We start from the raw sequence: 21,804 nt of genomic DNA, 5'->3' as shown, positions 1-21,804 counted from the left end.
GCACGAATAGCGTGTTTTTACGAATACTTATTTCGAACAAATACTTGAAAAAATTATTTGTATTCGGGAGCAAGAAAAACACTATATCAAAAAGCAGCGTTTCCTCATGAGACCACAGTGCATGCCCGCGTGAGTGAGAGAGAGAGAGAGAGCGAGAGAGACGCTCAGTCGGAGGGTGGGGCGGAGGTGTCTGGCACAATCTTCTCCACAGATACAGACAGAGAAGGCTCGGCTGAGCGAAAAAAATACTTTACTGCATCACTATTTTTGTTAAATAGAATTTTGTACCTTAATTGGGTTCCAGATGCAGTTTATAAACTTGTAGCGGAGTTTGCTCGGGATCGGGAAGTTTGCAATTGGGTGCTCTCTGTTTACGCAACGTTAGCTCTGTTAGCGTGGTAATTTAGACAATAGACTGTTGACAGAGTAACGTTAACGTTCGTTTATAAAGGTTAAAATGATGCTTGTGCTGTTGTGTCGAATAGTATGCACTTATGGGAGTTATATGGTACGTCTACATTACTGTCTTTTGCAGACAGCAAGATATATGCTATAGGCTAGTTAACCTTAGCATAGCTTCCCGTCACTTTTTATTACCTTGAAACTCCTCAAATACATTTGGGCACCCGAATAGAAAAAGAGTGAGACTGCTGCTGAGCCATTTCTTGGTCCTCCATCAGTCAAAAAAACAAAACAAAAAAAACAAAATCATGTCAAAATCACCGGAGTACCCGGAGGAAACCCACGCCAACATGGGGAGAACCCAGTCAGGGCTCGAACCAGCAACCTTCTTGCTGTGAGGCGACAGTGGTACTCACTGTGCCACCGCGCAACCTTCTATGTAATGTATTATCACATGCACTAAAAGCATCCTCTTCTGATACTGTCTGTGAAACCCCCACAAGCATCAATCCCCTCAATCAGCACAGCTATGCTCTGCTAAATCCTCCACAAGCACCAAACCATCAACACAGCCACATTCTGCCCCAGCAAGTCAGTTTCAAACATAAAAACAAAAAAACTTTGTGTCTGTTTTGTGGCAGGCAGATGATAATAGCAGGGCTGTATCTTTTAGTATTATATAGAATACTTTTGTTCTGCCAGATCTCCCAGGCAGGGTTTTATTTAGATTTATTTAGTTAATTTTACTATTTGGAATTCTGTCCATTGGAAAAAAGTTCTTTCAGAAGAAGAACAGTTTTTTGAAGTATTGTTTGTTTTTATTCTGTCTATTCAGTGTCCTTCAATACGAACGGTGGTGGTGGGGTTCATAACATTCACAATGGTATTTTATTAATTGTTGGTTTAACCATGGATGAGATAATGGCTTCTATGTTATTTTCTTTTCAATTACATTTCTTGTCACATGTTCAAAAACAACAGCCAATATTGCATGTCTATAATTTATATAATGGGTATAATTAAACAATACTTTCACTATAATGTAAATTAGAAGTGTAATAGAAAAAATATATATTTTTGCGCCATTTTGAATTTTACTCGAATACAAATACAAATACAAATACTTTTCCCCCCTCAACAAATACAAATACTGGCTGCTCCGCACATCCCTATATATATATATATATATATATATATATATATATATATATATATATATATATATATATATATATATATATATATATATATATAATTTGAATGAACAGATAGCTGAAGTGCTTCAGTAATCTCTTGAGCACTGGAATTAGCTTGTAAGCTAACAAATCACTCATATTCTCATTCACAATAGAGATACTGGGTTTCCCATACACAGATTTATTTGTAGTAATGTGGGAGTTTTCACAAGAACATTTCTTCAAAGGAAACCAGTTGTTTACAGAAAGTTTAATTGTCTTCATGAGGAAAACTTTTTTATTTTCTAAAATCAGTCCATCAAAATAAAAGTGTAGTGTTTTGAAACCAAAGTCTTCATTTGTTACCCACAACACATCAAGATTGATCAAGTCAAAATCTCATAATCTGACACAAATCTGATCTGTGGTAAAAGGCAAATGGCATTGTGTAGTCTGATCGGGGCTTTATGGAGTCTGCATCAGTCTCTCACTGTCATTTCAAGTTCACACTGGCCGAGTTTATGTGGACTTTCATTCACCAACAAGTTTTGTGAAACTGCAGACAAAAGCCTAAAATTAGAGGCAAATTGGTGTTTGTTCAAGGGAGTGAAAATCAAACAATGTGAATAATTAAAAACAAAATCTAAGGGTGTAGGACAGTTTTCTCTGCATCTCAGTGCATTTCAGTTCATAATAACTTGAAACACATATAAAGTTATTTTGCTTTCTTGCAAAGAAGAAGTAGAAACTCTCACAACCTGGCACATCTTCACCCCTCTTCAGTTATTGAGTTTAAATCTTCAGGTTCAAAGGGTTTCATTTCAGTAACTTGAGATGTATTCAAGAGTTCACACTTGTCCCGAGATGCTATCCCATGCTATCCCGGGAAAGCCTTAAGCTCTGCTGGACATTTTTTCTCTCCATTGTGAAGCTTCATGTGATTGACGAGGCTTCTTTTATATTTAAAGCCCTTTCCACACTCACTGCATCGAAAACGCTCGCCTGAGTGAATCTTCATGTGTTGCTTTATGGAGTCTTTGCATGAGAGACTCTTTCCACACTGATCACATGTAAACACTGTGGTTCCAGTGTGACCATTGGTGTGATTCATGAGCCTAGCTTTGGTTGTGAAGCTCTTTCCACAAAGAGCACATGCAAATGGCTTCTCTCCGGTGTGACTTATCATGTGGTGATCGAGTGTGTTTTTACATCTGAAACTTTTACCACACTCTGTGCATGTGTAAGGTTTCTCTCCAGTGTGAATTCTCATGTGGATGGTAAGGTTTTGTTTTTGAGAAAAACCTTTCCCACACTGTGTGCAAATAAAGCTTCTCTCTCCAGTGTGAGTTCTCATGTGGACTTCAAGGTTGCCATTTTGCTTATAGCTCTTTCCACACTGAGGGCAAGAGTAAGGCTCCTCCCCAGTGTGAATTCTCATGTGCGCTGCCAAGTTTCCTGTAGTATAGAAGCTTTTCCCACACTGTTGGCATGCGTACGGCCTCTCTCCAGTGTGAATTCTCATGTGCACTGTTAAGTTTCCTATAGTATAGAAGCTTTTTCCACACTCTTCGCAGGTGTAAGGTTTCTCCCCTGTGTGAACTCTCATGTGAACATCAAGGTATGACCTTTGACTGAAACTCTTTCTACACCGTTTACAGCTGAAATTACACCCAGATTTGGATTTCCGAGGTCTTCCACGTGATGAAGTCTTTTTAGTCAGTGTGGGTTTTTCGTCAGTCGTTATTTCTTGTTGTTTCTCTTCCATTTCATTCCATTGATGAGTCTCTTCTTTCAGCACCATCAGGTCTTAAAAGAACAAAAAAAGTGAACTTTAGTATGAAAGCACAAAGTGGTAAGCATGATATGGATATTTACCCCAAATATTAAAGGGACTCTACCATTTACTCTCCATCATGTGCTTTTAAACATTTCCTTTCTTCTGGAACACAAAGTGAGCCAGAATTTTTATCACAATATCTTATTTTGTGTTCAACAGAATTGAGAAACTCATCAAGGTTTAAAACCACACAATGGAAAGTAAATGGTGAGGCTATTTTCATTTTTGGGTCAGAAATACCTTTAAAGAGTTCCTATTATGAACCTTTTTTACAAGATGTAAAGTAAGTCTTTAGTGTTTCCAGAATGTATCTGAGGTTTCAGCTCAAAATCAGATCATATACCTTGCAGAATATTTCATTTTGGAGGTCAGAGGAAAACCAAGCTCTTTTTGTGCCTGTGGCTTTAAATGCAAATGATCAAACGCACTCGCTCTAGATTACTCATGTTGTGTTCCCTCATGTGCATCTCTTTCTTGGAAAACCTGATTGACACAAATCCTGCAAGTTCATAGCAAGTGCGCATAATTCAGCTTATATTTGTGAGTTTGCATTATTGTATATAACTTATGCAAATGTTTTCCGGTACTGGTTTGCAGCTGGACAGGTATCCGCTGTTTAAAACATATGCTTGATAAGTTGGTGGTTCATTCCACTGTGGCGACCCCTGATGAATAAAGGGACTAAGCCGAAGGAAAATGAATGAATGAACTTTTGCAAATGCTTAATGCCATGTTTGCTGTAAACTGGAGTGATGAGAAGATGACAAACTTTGCTACTTGTTTTCATTCATTTGTACTTTTGTCTTTGTTTTCTTGCCTTTGCGTATATCCTGAGGCTTAGCTGAAGACCTATATGATGACATTTTATACCCGACAAGATGCAGAAATGCCATTTAAAAAAAGGTTATCTGCTTTTTGTCCAATCGGGGACAGTGACAACAAAAATATACAAATAATAATGTTAACTCGGGTTTTGCGAATGTGAACTGTCTGTTAATGAACATCCAGGATTATTTTATAACCCCAGGCATAGCATGAGCAGTGCGAAACGTATTTACAGGTAACCCAGGATTCTGTTTATCCAGGGTTAGAATGACCCAGGGTTAACAATTTCAAGTGTAAAAATTCCTAAGAATACTTAGCATCAGCTCTCAGAATAAGTGTAGTACAACGACAAACAGCAACATACAAAAATTCTCAATCATGTCATAGTGACCTGATCTCATTTGCTATTGATTTAAAACTTACTATTCAGTTGCCTATTGGAGAAATGACATGGAATAATGAACGGCTATACATGTTCATGACTATACATACAAAGAAAAACAATAAAATAAGAAAATATGACTTTGCAACATCAAGCAGCATTAGGCATGGGCCAGTATAAGATTCTGACAGTATGATAAGCTTGAATAAAAATATCATGGTTTTAAGGTACTGTGATTACTGCTCTAAATATATTCTTTTTAAATGTCTGGGTAAAAAAACAATGAGATTTAAGACCTACAGCAAAATATTTCACTAAATTTAGGACTTTTTAAGGCCTAAAATTTTGATTTTGGAAATCAAGACATTTTAAGACTCCACGGAAACCCTCTTTATACACAATAGTCCTGGTAATTAGTTATTATAATAATGATGTAATTCTAACTTAGATACTATCTGTGAGAACTAGAAACTAGAACTAGAAGCAAGTTTAAACCCATGAAGAAGTTGATGAAAAAAGGGGAATTGTGATCAACGTGACATATGCAAACATATTCCTGTCTTTCAATGAGTGCTTATGTGCATTTAGGAGAACTAGGCAGCACACTAAGGGCTGCAAGATGGATTTAATTTAGTATTCTTATTATTAAAATATATCTGAATGAAAGGCGAAGCAGTGGCGCAGTAGGTAGTGCTGTCGCCTCACAGCAAGAAGGTCACTGGGTCGAACCTTGGCTCAGTTGACGTTTCTGTGTGGAGTCCCTGCCTTTGTGTGGGTTTTCTCCGGGTGCTCTGGTTTCCCTTACAGTCCAAAGACATGTGGTACAGGTGAATTGGGTAGGCTAAATTGTTTGTAGTGCATGAGTGTGTGTGGATGTTTCCCAGAGATGGGTTGCAGCTGGAAAGGCATCCGCTGTGTAAAAACTTGCTGGATAAGCTGACAAGAAAATGAATAAATGAATGAATATCTGAATGGGGATCAAATGACTGAGTTAGTCTTTTAGGCCCCGTTTACACTGATGCGTTTTCGTTTTAAAATGCATAAGTTTTGCTATGGTTATTAGTTTTTGACTGCCGAAAACTGAGCTGTTTTCAATCTAAAACACTGCTGCTCCAGTGTGGATGGGGGAAAACAGAGGCAGGGCTGCCGACATTCGCCTATCTGATTGGGGCTTTTCCTCAATATTAAGTAGCCTAATGTTACACAGAGTTCAGCCCTGCATCCTCTTCTTGCAAGTTCAGACTTCGCAAGTTTGATCAAGGCTGCAGTCTCCCCCTCCTCTGTTTGATATGGAAAACAGCCTACCGAGGACATGGGTAAATCTTTAAAGGAAACAGTGTACTTTATGACTTTATTCACATTACCCTGGCTACGTTGTTTCACTTTCTCAACAATAAAATGAAAACATGATTTAAGGAACTGCCTATTTTCATTTTGATATTAGCAACTTAACAGACAGCAGAAATGTTGTGGCGTCGTGCTGCATTTATGAGCGTCATCTTTACTGTGTGGATATTTATAACAAAATGGAGCCTATAACAACTGCCTCTTTTCAATTTCAGTGATAATATGAAACATACCCTCTCTTTTGCTAAATATCAGTTTTACTAATCGATAAAGGCCATTATAAAAGTATAACAGACAATAAGTTTATACATCTGGGTAGATAGGCTGCATAGATTGCCTGAGAGTGTGTGTGGTCACGTGATGTGCGTTTTTAGTGTTTTGGTGTGGACAGAGAGCTGTTCAGAAACGCTCAGTGGACTGCTAGTGTGGACATCGTTTTAAAACTAAAATGCACTAGTGTAAAAGGGGCCTGAGAATAAAAATTAACCTGTTTGTTCTTGCAGATCTTCCTGTTTGATTCTGAATGTTTCTTCAATTTTCACATCTTCACTCTCCTGTTTAATAAACGCCATCTTTATAACAGTGTGGAGATCAGTCGATTCTGGAGGAGTTTTTCTCTGCGTTTGGACACTTTATCCTGTTTAAAATAAACAAAACAAAAAAATGTCCTGTTTAAAATAAATAAAACAATGAACAGAAACAAAATAAATTCTCTTTAACACTTAACTACTTAAACAGTTTCTTTATATAAGAGTAATTAACAAAAAGAAATCAGGTAAAACGTTCCTTTAAAACACTTACTACACACTTTTCTGTTACTTTATTTTAAATAAAAGCCCTTGGTTACTGAGAATAAAATAGTACTAAGTTGTATAAAGGGTTAAAATGATATTTCCAACAGCAGTAACATAATTTAACATCATATAAAAAACGAAAACTTTAACTTTAAATCGGTTTATATCTGTAAACGTTTTAAAACAAACCTTACTCCAGTTGAATTACAGCGCTGAAGCGGCGCCGCCTGATGACGTCACACCACATGACAAAATAAAAGTCTTTATTGTTAAGCTTTTTTGCCACTTACTGTCATGACTAGGGCCAGATGGAATCTGCAGATGTTTTTTGCTATTTCTGCTGAAAAGTTTGGTAGAAATCTGCGGATTTCTGCAGAATGATTTTGGAAGTATCATAACTAAAACCTTAATATGGGAAATAAAAATAATACCTTTTTTACTTTTATTTAATGTTTACAATGCAAATCCAAATAGATTCACCTTATTTGGTAAACAAAGCAAGTCTCTCATATATCTACTAAAAGAGAGAAAATATTACATTACAAACTGCAATGTACCTTAATCCGATTAACATTTTCATATTAGTCAATAATATTACTGTAATTAATTTTAAAACTGATTAAATTTAGATGTACACATATTTACTCAAAGTAAATAAACAGAATTAATGATGGGCTAAAAATCTGCGGAATTCTGTGGAAAATCTGCGGAATTCTGCAGGAATTCTGCATTCTTTTTTTCTATGGTTGCATCTGCATTTTATTTTCTGTGATAGGCATATTGAATCTTTCTCATTTATTTCAATAAAGTTGCTCTTTAAACAGCTTATAAGCATTGTGATTTAAACCTGTATTTTGACAGGTTGTTATTATGTTATTATAATTGTTATTATGCACATCTGAAATCAAATACATTTTTACTCTAATGAAAAATACATATTGAAATAGAACAAAAATAGACAAATGTATTTAATATTCCACAGTTTTATTTTTTGAGTAATTAGTTTTCACTTGTAGGGATAGTTTACAGTTTAACCCAAAGAATGACCAGTCTGGTAGATGAAGAAGAGCCGGAGTCAGAGATTTAAAAAAAATAAATTAAGTTTACTGAAGATAGTTTGCAGTTTCATTCGCAGAAGCCAGCTTCAACACTCTCAATGAGTTCCTAGGCCGCTCTGCTTACAGTTTCAACAATCGAACAATTATACTCTTTACACAAGTCTAGAAAGGGTGGGATCCAGGTAAACAGTTCTCATTGGTTACAACAGAAATAGACAATTCTAAATACATGCGTCAAAGAAACATAGTATCTACTTCCAGATATGGATGGCCTTAATGTGTGCGTCAAAGAAAGCCTTGTATTTGTATCCAGATATGGATGGCGACCTGATGCCTAGAGGTGAGGTCGCCCTAAGTTATTAGGAGCTGATCTCCAACCTGTAAAAAGCTAAACCAGGAACACAATAGACACAAAAGACCATCTGTGTTAAAGACTCCAAGGATGTTTCTTGTACGTTCAGCTGTGTTATCAGGCTGGTTCAAGACTGTTTTCCATCAACAGTCTGCTGCAATATCTTGGCTACACACAGTCTGTCTCCACACAAAAAGGAATTACATTACTATTAATTATACTCAAAAACAGATCAATCAAACAGCTATAAAATTATAGGCAATATATCAGGACAATAAAACAGGTGTCTTCTTCTCCTCTGTATTGGACCTCCAATCATAAGACCAGATGGAGAGAGAGAGAGAGAGGTCTCCATGACCTATGACCTGGTTTGTGTGTCTCCTGAAAACAAAGTTAAAATAGACAGGCAAAAAGAGAAACAAGGACACAGAACATTCTTACAGTAAGCAGTTTTAACTTATTCGTTAGTTAAAATCCATTCACAGTTAAATACTGAGAAACAGGATGATGAAAAGGGTAAACGTTGGTCCATGATGAGACAGATTGGAAAGCAGAAATCCGAATCCTTCAGTCCCCCCTTTTGACCCGAATGGAGTCCAAACTCCGCTTCCGGTCAACCAGTGAGGTCACTAAGGAGAGTGAAAGTAATGACTCATGCTCCCTTAATAAGTTCGCAGAGTTTTCTTCACCCCTTCTTGGACAAGCTGAAACCTAAAAATTCCAGTCCCCAAGCTAAGGGCTCTTTCACTCTCCACCCACAAAAGGAGTTCACGCTTCTCATCATCGGTGGGATTAAGGGTCCTGCAAGCAGAAGTGAAAACATACAAAAAAACAACAACAGCGGACCAAAGTCCAGAATGTGAACACAAATGAGCAAGCCCTAAAAGTCCTCCAGAAGTAAACAACTCATAATTTCCATCGATACTTCCTCTGATGCATCTACAACTTGCTCCAACTCTAAATCCAAACATACAGGCTAATTCTAGTGCTCAGAGATCCTCTGATCAGACACAAAAGGTCATCCACTCGACCTAAGCCACACAGGATTCAAATTCATGACCTGCAAAAACATCTTTATCTTCACCAGTTTTAAAACCTTCATCTGCATGTTCTGTAACTTCAAATTAGAATAATGAAGCATTTTTACATTAACACACATTAAACATGCCAACAGCACAATAGTCCAATTCAGCACCATTACCATGTTTAATTATCACCTCCAAGTCCACTTAAAATATATTTTTATTCAAATAATGATGTGATTGTGGTGATGCAACACATTTCTCTGTATCATTGATAGGAAGTGTACAAGCACCCTTGTCCTGGCCATAATGAGCCAAATTCACCTTCACAGTTAACAAACTAATATCAAATCCACTCTCTGGAAGCCGGGCTAAATGAATTGAGCTAGACCCTCAGTCACCTCAAAGAGACTAGATATAGATATTACCTGTTACCTAAAGACCAAGAAAGATGTAATGGTTTTTACAAACTATTAATCCAAGTCATTAACAAGCAATAAGAGGGATTGTGAATCCATTTCTTTTGTTCCCACGTTTTAGGGGTTTAACAAAATCTTAGTCAAATTCAACAAAGATCAAACCCGAGTAATTCAAACTCAAGCATCTTTTAACAGAAATAAGACTAAACCTTATAATTTTCTTCTCAACTTGTCATTTGTACCATTTACTTTACTCTGACTAAACCATTCAACATAATCAGAAGCAAACAGTATGATTTTGTATAAAATTCATTCGATTCTTACTGTCTGGTCAATTAGAAATGCTCACATGTTAGCTATTTGCTCAAACTTTTGATTATTTGAAAATCTTTCATACATGTCATTTGACAGTGAAACCTGTTTGAAAGCATTACCAATTGAACAAGAACAGACTGATTTAACAACTCTTTTACCACATATAATCAAGACTCTTGCTTGGATATGGACTACTAAATTTTCATTTAAAGACAGTCTATTCACAATAATAATATTGACTTGAGTTGACTTGACTGCTTAAAAATGCTGTTAAAGTTCACGCTGCACTTCTGTTTACTAAAATGTTAATTTTCGCTGCAGTAGTATAAATACTTCTTACTGAATTCAACCATCAGATGCAAACACTTTTTATCTCTCTGTTTTACACAACATCCAAACAATTATGTTCCTCTACCATTGAGGACACACACACACATAGACAGCGTGATTTACTGCAGCATTTGCCTTTAACACAAATGACTTCAACTCAATTCTCTGCTTATTTTTCCTATGCTAGAGTGAGGATGCTTTCTGGACTATTGTGGTTAGTGACTTAGCCAATGTCACTGTTTAAATGCCATCAAGTCTAAAATATGTAACATTAATATTCAGATAGCAAAGAATTAACTGTAATTAACCTTTGAACTTCTCAGTCAATTTAGACATGGGTTTGTAACCTGATATGGATGGCAGTCTTCAATTTCACAGCTATAAGCTAATAAAACTTGTTTTAAAATTATTATTATTCCAGAGAGTAATCTGAATCAGGAAAAGAAGTCATTATTAACGATTGCAAACAGAGCTGGATAACCCATCCATTTAAAGCTCATCTCATGTTCTGCATCATCTTTTCATCAGATTCACTCAGCATTATTGACTTCTGCAATGTCTGGCATTTCGCTTATACAATCTGTAATAATATAACACTCATTCTAGAGGTTAGTGACAATATTCATACAACAGGGACGAATCATTCCCTCAGGACAATAAGCATTATTGTACCATAGATATGAATATTGTGACAGCTCATCACTAAGTTTGCTTTTGGTGTTGAACTCGCACACATTTATTCTTAAAATTCTGTGTCCAGTTTCAACTGGATTTACATGACCTTTTATCAAGTTTCAAAGTTTCCCTGTTCATAATCAGTGTCTTTTTTGAGACAATCAGCTGGTGCATATTGTTTTCTTACTATCGTTGCTAAGCAAGTCGATAACAGAAACAAAACACAACTCATGGCTTCACTCAAACAGTCTCTGTCTCTCTGTTTCATGCACATAAATTTTCAATAGTCTTAGACTATAACATTAAAATTATTACAATACAGAATCTTTAATCATTCACTAATGTTCCAAATGTCAAAACTTTTTGTCTCTCAAAACTCAGTTGGAACTATTTAAAGACTAAGAGAATTTCTTGTAATTATTTTACCTTAACTGCTTAGTTCCATTCAGCTGTGTTATCCAAACCATCTCACAGCCAGTTTTTATCTTTAGCCAGCACCATCTCGAAAATGTCCTTTGCCATGAATAAGGACCTGCATCAGTAAAATACTATAAAAAAACTGACACATCAGTTAAAAATCATCTCAGCTTCACATTCAGGAATTCAGCATTCTTAAAATTCAGACATATAAAATATCCAGTGCTGTTAAAGCAGCCAACCACATTGATATTGGTAAAATTTAAGAAACTTTACTGTCTCCAATGGTTCTTGAAAGCCCATTGCCATTATCTTTTTACCAATCATCTCCTTCAGGGTATCATACCCTGGCTTAGTCCGTTGATGCTTGTCACAAGGACAGACATGTCCTCAATAAAGGCAGGATTCTCGTAATCAGGTCTGAACGGGGCCACCGAGGCAGATTACTGTAACTTCAAACAGTTCCCCTCTAAGGATGCTTTAGCCGATAGAGCATCACCCCAGTCCAGCACCATCTTTCACATTAAACATTCCCCTTTTCAGGTAGATGCCCCGGGGTTTACGAGGGGTCCCATGCCTTAGGTTGTTTTCCGCTTTGGCCAAAGGAAAATCTTACCCGTCTTAGGGAACCCCCCTTCGTGCCTACCGGTCAACTGCCACTCACACTGCAAGCTCCTGTGCAGGCTTCCTCCTTGATTCAGAATTTTCTGCAAACTTGGGAAAGTGCAGTCAAGAACCATGAAAGCCATTGAGACTACCTACTAGAATTCAAACATTGAGACAGGTTAATCAAACACTTGAATCAACTGAATATCAAGCTGAGATTATTCAGGGAGTTTAGATATCACCCTGATCCATTCAGTGTCAGGGTCTGCTACCTCAGTATAGCCATCAGGCCCTGTATGTGATGGTTGAGACTAAGGATAAGACAAAAGTTACAAACAGTAATAAACCACTGAAGACAAGACAAGTAATTTCCAAACAGTGATAACAACTGTTCAAATTAATTATCTCTATAGCTCAGGGGGTATATTAGTGTTTTTCAAGATGCTTTAACAAAAGCATTTTCCTTCATTCATTTCTCTGTTCGCTTAGTCCCTTTATTAATCCGGGGTCGCCACAGTGGAATGAACTGCTAACCTATCCAGCACGTTTTTATGCAGCGGATGCCCTTCCAGCTGCAACCCATCACTGGGAAAACAAACAAAAGCATTTTGCAATCTCTTATTTGTTAACTTTGATGTTTAATTACTAATACCTCTATGAGTGTATACAAATTGAAATGTAGAAATTCTGTATTCATTCTAACATTTCCTTTGCATCTGTGTTTGTGATTTCCAACTGAATACTGTGCTTATCAATTGTTAGATAGCAGCTCTTAGCTGACTATTTAATGAGAGAGAAAGAGAGTTTTGAGCAATCCAGAACGAAAATGCATGTTTACTAAAATTTAAACATACATTAAACATAACATTAACTTCAATAACATAATTTCATTGTAATATCTTTTTACTTAAGCCCGTCCTAAAACATATAAAACAGAGTTGACATGCATTTTCAAAGTAATGCTGTTACAGTCAACAATAGTTTTAGATCTTTCAGGGGTTAACTGCATCCATCAAAGTATTATTTGAAACCCCCATTTATGTTACATATATATTATTAAAAATATATAAATCCAACCATGAAGCTGCTTGTTTGCACAGACTTACATTTTTATTCAGACATGTCTCTGTTACTTTTACAGCCAAAACCAAGCTCATGGTGAGGGCCAGACCAAGATAACAGTGCAGTCACACAGAATCTTATCTTCTAAGACAAAACCTAAGCTATTCCTTATTACCATAATGTTACTGTCAGTTTCTGTGCTTAGTTTTTGCTACTAGACCCTCAATATTTAGAGTTTAGCTTTTAAATGACAATTAAATGCCAAAGGAATACTTTTTTTTCCCCTAAAATCAGTTCTAAAATAATTTTAAACCCAAGAGCTTAGCTGAGCCATTTACTGCATTCTGCTCTCACCTATTTCTTTTTATATCCGAGTTCAACACCAAAAGCAAGAAGAAATTGAGAGGGCAATCTTACCAACAGTGCTTGGCTTCTGCTTGATGAATCTGCAAACCATCCCAAGATGTGCAAACTGTCCAGACCGGTCCAATCCAGTTAGGGTCATAACTTTCTCGGGATTACTCCTGGTGCATCATTGATCAATCGACCTCACCCTGATATTTCTAGGTATCTTGCCTGACTTTTGTGGCCACTACTATCTAATGGATCTCTATTATAATGTTATTTGTTATTTTTATTCAATTATTTCTTTCCCTAATAATCTGACCTACACTATTCTTATGGCATGCCTTTTGTCTGTGATATAGTTAGATAGCAGTGGTGGAACTAGTTACAATCTTGGGTTAATTTAGTCCACTACTAAATAAAAACCAGTCCAAGTTTTATCCCCGAGAATGTCTTAAAACACACCCATCAACTGAGTATTTTAACTCTGGGTGAAGGACGAGGTACACCCCTCAACTACTGTTACACTTATAACTTATCACTATAGGTGTACCGCAAAAATGCACCAGCTCGCTAAGGGATTCCACACAAATCTACCACAAATTACTGTGAATCCACTGGCGCCTTTCATTCACGTCTGAATGAGAAACCAACACTTTCATTCACGTCTGAATGAGAAACCATCACTTTCATTTACGTCTAAATGAGAAACCAACACTTTAATTCACGTCTGAATGAGAAACCAACAGCGTTCCGTTACTACCCACTACTTCACAGACAACCCCTAGTCTATAATTTTTAAATCTTCCTACCTTCATTTTGTTGATTGATCAATGGTGTTACCAGTAAACAAGTGCCCGCATCCTCCACCAAAACTCTAGGGATAGTTTACAGTTTAACCCAAAGAATGACCAGTCTGGTAGATGAAGAAGAGCCGGAGTCAGAGATTTAAATAAATAAATCAAGTTTACTGAAGATAGTTTGCAGTTTCATTCGCAGAAGCCAGCTTCAACACTCGCAATGAGTTCCTAGGCCGCTCTGCTTACAATCACCAATCAATAACAATTATACTCTTACATAACGTCATTAATTGTGTCATACATATTTGGTGTTCTAACCTGATTGGTTAAAACACAGATAAACTAGGAACATTTGTACGTGGGGTTTGTTCGTACAATTCTGAACAATATCTAAACATAAACATCAGACATCCTTTAGACTGATTATAGCTGACTCCAGACCTGTGAAATGGATCAACAATCAAATAGAACACACACACACAAAGTATAATCTGTTTCTTATCCAAGGCTGACTGTACTGTTAGCCGTCTTTATCGAAACTGGTTAAAAACTGGTATAATCTACATTCAGGCAGTTATATTCTTACTACACAAGTTCTATCTTGAATAAAAAGTAGAATCACTTTAAAAGATTTAACCGTAAAAATAGCAAAATCACTTTAGACATTTTAGACAGTATTAACTCCTAGAAATAACAATAGAAACAGTTGTTTCCCGTCCTCAGCCCTCAGTTTCACTCAATGTCTCCGTGACCTCTGACCTAGTTGGGTGGCTCCTGAAAATAGGTATAAAGAGACAGGCAAATGCACTGAACATTCTTATATTAAGCAATGTGTTAACTTATTCATTAATTAAAATCAATTCACAGTTAAATACTGAGAAACAGGATGATGAAAAGGATAAACGTTGGTCCATGATGAGATGGACTGGAAAACAGAAATCCGAATCCTTCATAGGAGACATTAAATAGATCAATGATAACTGCAGAAGGTCTTTCTGCTGTTGTGGCAATGAATGGACACTCAACAATTGAAAAGATTCCTTCCATGCCTTAGAAGCGTGACTTGATCAGTACTTATCTACACAGCATGCTGGCATCAAAGATCCTGTTTCTCATATCGAATCCCTAGTCTTCCACACTTTAGGAAACATAAACATTCAGGACGTGCCATTAGCACAGCCTGCACTAAAAGGTGGCTGGAGATTACGGATGGCAACACAGAGTGCAACGCCAATGTCACCTTGAAAAACCTGCCATGACCCGGATTCGGACCAGGGTTGCTGCGGCCACAACGCAGAGTACTAACCACTATACGATCACGGCGAGCTACGGGACAGCCGTCGTGGCTCTTTTGTGGTTTGTTCCTACCTGTGATATGCCCCTTTCTGTTCAGTGAGAACACGCTGTTGTTTTTCTCCTCCTACCAGCACAACGCTTTTCCCAAGAAATGCAAACAATTGATGACTGCTGCAATTTAAAAAAGAGAGAGGGCGTAGTCGGCAGGATTCGAACCTATGCGGGGTGACCCCAATGGATTTCAAGTCGATCGCCTTAACCACTCGGCCACGACTACAAGACTGTCTGAACTGCCATGTCTTCATGAATAGTACACGTATTGTGCATCCAGATGAAACTTTCATTAAGCGATAGCTCAACGGCAAAAGCTGTGGCTCCACAAAATGAGCCTTACACACCCAAACAGGGACTTGAACCCACGACCCTTAGATTAAAAGTGTGATGCTCTACCGACTGAGCTATCCAGACTCCACAACAGTAAATTACAAGTAGGCAATCTTTAGGGTTGTGGTTGGCGCAGACCTTCACAGAACACTAAAGTTTACCGTGAAATGAGGTTTAAGTTTATGGTTGGTGTAGATGTTGCTAAAACACGACAGGTTACTTTAAGGTTGGGTTTATGGTTGTTGTAGATGTAGACATTAGTACAACACAATAGTTTGGACTTCATGTCATGTAGGAGACATTAAATAGATCAATGATAACTGCAGAAGGTCTTTCTGCTGTTGTGGCAATGAATGGACACTCAACAATTGAAAAGATTCCTTCCATGCCTTAGAAGCATGACTTATATATATATATATATATATATATATATATATATATATATATATATATATATATATATATATATATATATATATATATATATATAAACAGGACTTTACAACTCTGAAATATAAACTTTCTAAAATGTTTGAGGTTATGTAAAAAAAAAATGTGACTACTTGAAATAAGCATAATTGAACAGCCATTGCACCAGCACCTTTAAACATGGCAGCATATGGACGTTTGAAGGAATAGACGTTTAGCTTAAAAGCTGATTTGTAAGACTGGAGTTTAGATTTTCTAACGGAAAAATACAACAATACTGTTGTCAAAAGTACTGGGTTTGGTACCAATCAGTACTGAAATTTAAAAAATAAATATTTCCTGCTAACATTCAAGCACTAATGAGCATGTTCTTAAACACCACTGATTGGTTGTTGTGTTCACATGCTCTACAGAAATGACTGTGATTGGCTGTTTCACCACTCTTCACTGCTGTTCACTAAATGCAAACACAATTACACAGACACTGGAGCATTTTGAAGCGCCTTCGATCAGCTGATTTGACCATAAGCTGACATATGATCAACTGGGGCGTACGCAAGGTTTCACGCTCAGAATCGCTCACGTTTGGATTTACTAACAATGAACTGAATGTGGGAATGTGCGCAGGTTCACGGCAGCTTTTTGGCAGGCGTACGCACATTTTTTGTGCGTGTCTGTTTTATTTCCATTGGCGACTCCTAGAGGCAGTTGTGTTAAATTCTTCTCTACAAAGTGTCTGAGCCTTGCAATGGCAGCTGTATGAGACGGGTTCATCTAGTAGGTATGTAAGATTTCCATACCATACAGTTGACCAGCTAAACATTAAAGCACAATTTGCAGCGGTCGCCTGTTTTCCCAATGTAATCTGAGCGATCTACTGCACGCACATTGCTATAAAGACACTATCTGAAGATGAATTTGCAAGCGTGAATCAGAAACATTTCCATTCAATAAATGTGCAAATAAAATATGATGCACAAACTTATTAATGATTCCTACTAGTCTTTCTCGTGATAAATAGTAGGCAAAATATGATATGTAGCGGGGGGAAAAAAGAAGATAGAGTTCATCAGACGCTGGATTCGAGCCGAGTTCATGCTCGAACGTGTCAAAACATGATCACATGCATCTTACGAGCGCGCCACTGAAACTGTTCAGAGTGTTGCAACAGTTTACAGATATAAAACAGACTATTTTTTTTTAAATGCACTGATTTTTTAAATGCGATGTTCAGACCCAACTGTGTCAACCTCATCAGCTAAACTCTCCCACTCTATTTTTTTTTCTTTTGTTGTTAATTCCGGAGAACAAACTTGCAAATAACACCGCTTTTCTCCGATCTACCTCCGAAAGCAGCACCTCCAATTCACATTCTGTTCAAAGTTTCTCTTTTTGCTTGCTTTTGCCATTGCTTTTTCGTTGGGTTTTGCCATTAGCATAGTCATTAGCATATTCATACGGGGGAGGAGGCAGGGAGGGGTTTTGTGCTCGTGCATGTTGCGCTCAGTTTCACGTTCATTCGGATGTACAAAAGAATATGCGTGACACTCGGCGTACGCAGTGTTTCATACATCTGAATTTTTTTCTGCGTACGCACATTTACAGCTTTGTACGTACGCAATGTTTTAGTAAGATTTCCACGCAAGTCTTCGTACATGAGGCCCCAGGGCTCTAAAAAGCTTCAGTGTCTTTGTATTTGCACTTGGTAAAGATTGGTAAAACAATGACTGTCACGACCAATCAATCATATCTTTTGAGCATGTGAACACAATGGACAATCAGTGCTTTCAATGTTAGCGAAAAAAATTATATTTTGAAATTTCAGTACCTTTTGATATAGAATTTCTATACTTTTTGACAACCCTAAAAATCACAATACAAAAAAAATCAGTTCCTTTAAACACTACAATGTGTATAAAAATAATTTCTGCACTGCAAACAGCAACGTAGCAAAAAACGACCTTACAACCCTGAAATGCAAAAATTCTTAAATGTTAGAAAATACCTAAAAACTGTGACTACTTGAAATTAATGCAATTAAACTTGCCATTGCACCTGCACCTTTAAATATGGCAGCATATTGGCACTTGCAGAGGAACAGATATTTAGCTTAAAAACTGATTTTTAAAAGTCTAAAGTTTCAATTTGAGATTTTACCTACCTAGGGAAAGGCTTTGCAATTAAACATGGCATTGTGCCAGAACCATTCAACATAAAACACGGCAGCATATAAGCACTTACAGAAAAAACAGACGTTTAGCGAAAAAGCTGATTTTTAAGGGTCTGAAGTTTTGGTTTCAGATTCTTCGCTCCCAGCGAAAGCATCACTCGTTAAACAAATTCAAATGTGTTGCTCATAGTCTTTGGGTAGTCCAAATTCAGTGCATAAATCAAAGCAAACAGGAGACATACTGCATGTGGCAAAGTAGGGACATCGTCCATCACTACTTTTCCTTCCAGTATTATGGCCTGTTTTGCATCCACATTGAGGTCATTAGGACATCTGGCAGGCATGTCCTCACAGAAGATGGTCAGCAGGCCAACATCTACTCCACTGAAGTCAGCCTCTACATCCACATCCTATGAATAAAGAAAGAAAAATAAGTTTAATATTTCATATTACACTAATAAAGCATATAGTGGCCAGGAGACCAAAAGCATAGGTGAAAAAAATTACACTTCAATGTACTTAATTTGGTAAGACATTAGTACATGGACCAATTACACTATTAATTGTAGCATATTAGCATGACTTTTAAAGTGATCATACAGGCAAAACTTATTTAAAACCCTTTTTTTCATAACTACTTTTTTTCCCCCCAAGACTGACAATCCTCACCTGAACACTCCATGATACTATTTTATAGGAACTATCAGTTTTTTAAATGAAAGAAACACTGTAATGTAATAAAAAAACTGCACAAGTGTTTTTTTTCTTCCAAAAAAATGAAGAACCAAAAAATGAATGCACTTGGTTTTACTAGATTAAAGCTGCCCAACACCCATATTTTTAATTTTTAAACCAACAGAAAACATACTGAACACCTGTGACATATTTTTAACAATTCACGACAACATATGAATTATACAAATAAATAACATTATAACATAATAAACCAAACTGCACTAAATGTGCTTTTGAAATGTCTTTGTTAAGTGTGCATGTGTTCGCTCAGGGGGGAAAGAGAAATAAAATGTTTTACTTGATGCACCATTTAGGTTTTTGAACATTATTGAGCTAATATACACACATCATTACATGTCATTATTACAATTTTGAAATAACGGTTAACTATGATCTATATAATAATATGTCAATTTAAATTGAAAATAAAGCAGTCAGTCAAGTTTGCATTATTTAGTAAACCAATTTCCAATTTAATAATAAAAATTTTAAAGCAAATGAAGGTTTTATTATTGGCTTTTAGAGCAAGGGTGCAGCCATTTACAATACCACAGCGGGTGACTTCAGAGGGTTGGTTATCATTTTACGGAGCATCTTTTGACAGCATGGCTTTTTACATCCTAATCCAGTGTGTACTTCCAACAGAAATTATATTGCTTTCATGGTATTACATGGCTATTTCACTTATTAGGAACTTAGTAGTATACTTATTATTATTTCACTTATTAGAATCTTCCTCTTTTTCAAAACAAGTATGTTCAAAAATTAAAGCAATGCATGCATTACCTCACTGGCCTATGAAGCAAACTAACCCTGTGATGTCACATACTGTGAATTTTGCAAGAAGGCAGCACTCTTGCTCCAAAAGCCATAATAAAACTTTCCTTTTACTTAAAAAATAATTACATTTGCTTTATTTTAGTTGTTTTATAAAAGGGGAAATTGATTTCAGTAAATAAAGTAAATTTGAATGATTGCCTCATTACCACTCTAAAAAGCAGAAACAATAATACTACACAGCAAATTCATTGGTGTTAAATTTCAATTGTTGAGGTAATTCAGAGTAAAGTGTTAAAATTCCAGAGTTAGATCGGCGTTAGAAGCTGATTTGCCTCCTTGTCACACAGAGTAACATGTATCTGCCTTTGTAGAAAACCCTTGTATTTGAGAAACTAATCAGAGTGTCTGAAATCTCGCCACACCCTCATTCACCTGGCCCTTAAATTAGTCAATTAGTTTAGTTCACTAGACAGAAGGAATGACCACAAATAAGTGAATTCAGACACCTGCTGTTGAACACCTGCTGTTAACAAGCACAATCACTGAATGAATAAGAAATTGAAGGAAGAAATAAAACTACAGACACAGCCTCACACCAAACCAACTGAATTAAAACAGAGGATTAAACAACTCCATTAAATAATAGTATAAGCAGCTTTACTGATCACAGTTTGACTTCATTTCTGTAAGAATATTTGACAATTAACAGAGGTTTATATTTTTTTTATTAAAAATATTTCATTTGACCTCACCACCATGGAGATCAGAGGCTGCTTAGTTGAGCTCTTGAAGCTTTACGCTTATACACTAATATTTCTCTGACTGTTATAGTTGTGTTTCTTAAACTCATCAGCTATAGCAAGAAAGATCAAGAGAAACTATACTGTTTATGCGTAATTGTTATAGATATAATTTCAGGTGTTTAATAGATTGATTCATAAAAATATTAAAAATAATTGTAATAAAACTGCATGGGACAATACTTCTGGCAGTCTGCTGCTCTTCATAGAAGATACAACAAAAAGTTAGGATGCAATTAATAATTAGTGTCATGCACTAAACATTCGCGCTTCAGCTTGCTCATATGAAACACAGACATTAAGAATCAGGATATGAACCTCAACCGTGGTTGCTAAAAAAAAAAAAAGCTGCATAGTTCATGCCGCAATGCATGCTGGGTGCCAGCATAGTACAAAGCTCCCAGCATGCATTGCAGCATGAATAAATTATGCAGCTTTATGTTCTTACAATCTCTTTATTTTCCTTTATTTTGTGTTGTTTTTGGGAGGTGATATTTCAGTAGAGTGTTTTTTTTTTACTTGATTTTGATTTTTTTTTGTTTGTCACCATCATTGAGATTCAAAGACTAATTGTTGATGTCTGTGTGTTTTTAAGTTCTGCCATAGATCAAACATTCTCATTGTAAATATTGTTTTTATTTTATTGGAGCTTCAGTGGTTCCATTTATGTATAATATTTATTTCTCACACATAACTTATATGATATAGAATTAGAAATCAAGCAGAAGAGGATGGCTATGTTATCATAAATAATCTCTTTAGACTGACACTTTAATTTTCTTTAGGCTTTCCATGCTATATGTATTAATAGTGTAATTAGCACTATCTATAGCAGCCAAATAAAAGACATTTATAGCAAGAAGTTGAAGAGCCTGACTAAAGCAGACTCTGTCCTCCATCATGGTGACTTCAAATGAACAACAGAAATTTCATTAAGAGCTTTTGTTCACATGACAGAAATAAAGTCAAAGGTCAGTAATGATTAGTTGTTTAATGTGATGAGTTTTTTTTTAAGATGTTGATAAATAACATTTTTTATTGTATAAT

At 36.4% G+C, this 21,804-nt stretch overlaps 2 protein-coding genes and 1 non-coding gene across 7 annotated transcripts in view; 1 reads left to right on the top strand and 2 right to left on the bottom strand.

Moving 5' to 3' along the window:
• Positions 1 to 21,804, top strand: part of LOC137491106 (uncharacterized) — a 421,384-nt gene that overhangs the window by 356,493 nt on the left and 43,087 nt on the right. The window lies entirely within an intron of this gene.
• LOC141381822 (uncharacterized) lies at positions 1,764 to 7,005 on the bottom strand. 4 transcript variants are annotated; one of them, XM_087250408.1, is made up of 3 exons: positions 6,952 to 7,005; positions 5,827 to 6,605; positions 1,764 to 5,518 (listed from the first exon to the last, which is right to left on the bottom strand). In XM_087250408.1, the coding sequence occupies exon 3, from the start codon at positions 3,376 to 3,378 to the stop codon at positions 2,455 to 2,457; it is 924 nt and encodes a 307-aa protein (XP_087106534.1). In that variant the 5' UTR covers positions 3,379 to 5,518; positions 5,827 to 6,605; positions 6,952 to 7,005; the 3' UTR covers positions 1,764 to 2,454. The 4 variants fall into 4 exon arrangements, with proteins under 4 accessions (XP_087106534.1, XP_087106531.1, XP_087106533.1 ...); XM_087250405.1 differs by having other exon boundaries at positions 1,764 to 3,383; positions 6,456 to 6,605; XM_087250407.1 differs by having other exon boundaries at positions 1,764 to 3,383; positions 6,456 to 6,636; positions 6,957 to 7,005.
• On the bottom strand, positions 15,655 to 15,736 carry trnas-uga (transfer RNA serine (anticodon UGA)). Its single transcript has one exon. It is a non-coding gene; the product is annotated as a tRNA-Ser (tRNA).

The sequence above is a fragment of the Danio rerio genome, chromosome 4 (assembly GCF_052040795.2).
Source record: "Danio rerio strain M-AB ecotype USA chromosome 4, GRCz13ab, whole genome shotgun sequence".
NCBI classification, from domain to species: domain Eukaryota; kingdom Metazoa; phylum Chordata; class Actinopteri; order Cypriniformes; family Danionidae; genus Danio; species Danio rerio.
This window is presented reverse-complemented; position numbering and strand designations above follow the sequence as displayed.

What these genes read in the sequence shown, in the direction of transcription:
- LOC141381822 (XM_087250405.1), bottom strand. Translation starts at nt 6,540, where the DNA reads ATGGCGTTTATTAAACAGGAGAGTGAAGATGTGAAAATTGAAGAAACA. An exon ending in AGATCTGCAAGAACAAACAG is followed by an intron (nt 3,384 to 6,455) that starts GTTAATTTTTAT and finishes TGTTCTTTTAAG; the next exon opens with ACCTGATGGTGCTGAAAGAA.